The 2,566-nt window shown below is 48.2% G+C and overlaps 1 protein-coding gene across 1 annotated transcript; it reads right to left on the reverse strand.

The window, feature by feature from the left end:
* Nucleotides 1-384: 384 nt before the first annotated feature.
* On the reverse strand, nt 385-2,560 carry LOC123044173 (cyclin-D2-2). The gene is made up of 6 exons (XM_044466833.1): nt 2,204-2,560; nt 1,792-1,878; nt 1,597-1,695; nt 1,307-1,508; nt 1,080-1,204; nt 385-995 (listed from the first exon to the last, which is right to left on the reverse strand). Exons 1-6 carry the CDS (start codon nt 2,495-2,497, stop codon nt 768-770), a joined length of 1,035 nt encoding a protein of 344 aa, XP_044322768.1. The 5' UTR covers nt 2,498-2,560; the 3' UTR covers nt 385-767.
* Between the last annotated feature and the right edge of the window lie 6 nt (nt 2,561-2,566).

Raw genomic sequence — 2,566 nt, forward strand, 5'->3', positions numbered from 1 at the left:
TAAGAAGAGCACATGAACCCTACCTGTTCTATATTTAAATGGCTTTATGTGAGGCTCCAAAGTGCTCCTAAAGAGGAAAATGTCTAGATCTCATAGTCCCATGAGGTAGGTATGCTTGAATCTTGCAATCTGTTTGATTGGAGAAAATGGGATAAACAACTCCACCAGAAAAACAAAACACAGACATGGCCATGGAAATGGCATGATTCCACCATTAGTTTATGAGCTAAACCACACTTGATTAACATATTTACCATACTACTAATGGAAAAATGGGGAGCGCAGTAAGAGGAATGCATTGATGAATCAGCAGCAGCACTGCCCTTTTGAGCACTGGAATGCAATGCAGGCAACAAAAAACTGAAACAAGAACACACTTGTAAAGAAACAAAACGAAAATCCATTTTTGTTGATTTTCTCATATCTTCAGTCTCTCATATCCACAAAGATATCATCAAAAAGCCCTCGGAGAAGGGAAAGGGGAAATAAATAAGAAATACCTAAAATGAAGAAGGGGAGACAAAATTGTATAGAGGAAGAAGACTCTCCCTCCTCCCATCAGCACACACCCTCCTCTCTTCTTTCAGAGTTCAAGAAGCTTATTGTTGCTGCCCATAATCCTCTAACCGCCACAATGCTCGATAATTACTGTTGCACCACAACTTCGTTTCCATGATGATCGATGGACGGGCTTTCGGGGTAAGAAAGATCGACGATAACTCAATGAACAAGCCGAGAGCAGCACCAAGCTATATATGTACAGCGCATCAGATCGGCGATGCGCTTAGCCTTCTCCTCTTGGAAGCTGGAGTGGAGGCCTGATCGTTGCTGCTACTGTTGTTGTTCGAGGGTGATGACCCTGGTGCTGTGTCATCATTCCTGAAGCTGAAGCATGGCACATCCAGCACCCCGATCGGGCTCAGCGGCGCTGAAAGGCTCGCGTTGAAGTTACCTCTCTTCTTCACCAACAGCGCGTAGCATCCCGCAATCATCTCCTGTAGATGTGATCACATTTCAGAAACAGTGCAATTGCAATGGTGCATCGGTTTGAGTTTTCCATAACTTGAGAAGATAATCACCTTATTAACAGGGATTTCAGATGCTGCAAGGGCACTGCTGAAGCCGATGACCTGATTCTCAACAAGCCCCCATAAAACCACTGCGGCAGCGATCTCAGAAGGTCTGAATGATAAGAATCTATAGTCTGTAAATGCACATCACAGGAATGCTGTAGTTAGTAAATCATCACCAGATATTGCCATTGGCAATGTAGGTAAAACTTTTGGTTAATTCATCGTAGCCGAACCTTTCACAGTGGCGACTATGAGCTCGGCACACCGTGACACCAGCATGTAACTCGGTGGCTTTCCTTCATTGAACTTGTCCAAGAAGTAGCACAGGAAAGAGAATGGGGTCACAGAGTGCATCCTCCATTTCAGGGTCTCCATCACAATGAGCTCCATCCTCTTGATGTTCCTTGGTTCAAACGCATAGTACTCATCGCAAACCTGTCGTACATTCATCCAATTTTAGCAAAATTTATCAAGGGATCATCAAACAATTATCGATTTTACAATGTTGTAACTTCTCCTTCACCTGAAGGTCCACAGGAAGAGGGGCCACGGTCTCCTCCATCTTGACAGCAAGAGATAGGCAGGCAACTGACATCAACTGTTGCATCCAAGACTTGTCATGCTACAACATCAACAAACAAACAAAAACAAGAAACGCAATGGTCAGTAACAGATCGATTTACACAGTTGTTAGCAATGCAGAAGTTGAGATTCTTACTGGGAGATCAAACGAGGAGAGGAACCTATCCATGTAGTTCACCGAGAGGCAGAGGGTCAGTGGTCCAAAATTGTAGTAGGAATGGACCTGCAGCCCACATGAGAGAAGACACAGGATGAGCAATGGACAGGTTCCACTTAAAACAAGTTTGTCCGGATCGAGGAAAGGGGGAAGCAGCTGGCTCATTGCTATCTGGTGATGGTGATCGAATTGGCCAAAACTGGATGGTGATGGTGATCGAAAGCCACAAGATGCAAGGACGCACGGCCAAAACTGGATTTACACAAGAGTCAAACGCACAGTGCGGGCATGCAACAACCTACCTAGAACCAATTAACCCATCACGGAAAAGGAAACTGATTGCGAGGAGCAATAAATCCTAGAGATTTTTCCTTTTTGTTTCTCACCGTACCTTGCAAATCCAATCCATGGCGTCCTTCCTCCAGGAGGACTCGAATCCCCCGTGCCCCAGCCGCTCCACGTAGCCGCCCTTGGGCCGATGATCCATCTCCTTCTCCACCAGCGCCCGCATGACCTCGTCGCTGTCCACCGGGAAGACGGCGCCGACGTCCAGGAAGCCCAGGCCGCCGCCCGCCCCCGCCACCTCGCCGTCGCCGCCGCCGCCGCAGCCGCCCAGGCCGAGGACGCTGTTGCTGTCCTCGCCGCAGAGAAGGGTGGAGGAGGCGCCGAAGCAGAGGATGCCCATCTCAAGATCGCCTGGGAAACGGCGGCCGGCCTCCTCGTCGACTCGTCCTCCGCCGCCGCCGCTCTCGCT

The sequence above is a fragment of the Triticum aestivum genome, chromosome 2B (assembly GCF_018294505.1).
Source record: "Triticum aestivum cultivar Chinese Spring chromosome 2B, IWGSC CS RefSeq v2.1, whole genome shotgun sequence".
In the NCBI taxonomy this organism is placed as follows: domain Eukaryota; kingdom Viridiplantae; phylum Streptophyta; class Magnoliopsida; order Poales; family Poaceae; genus Triticum; species Triticum aestivum.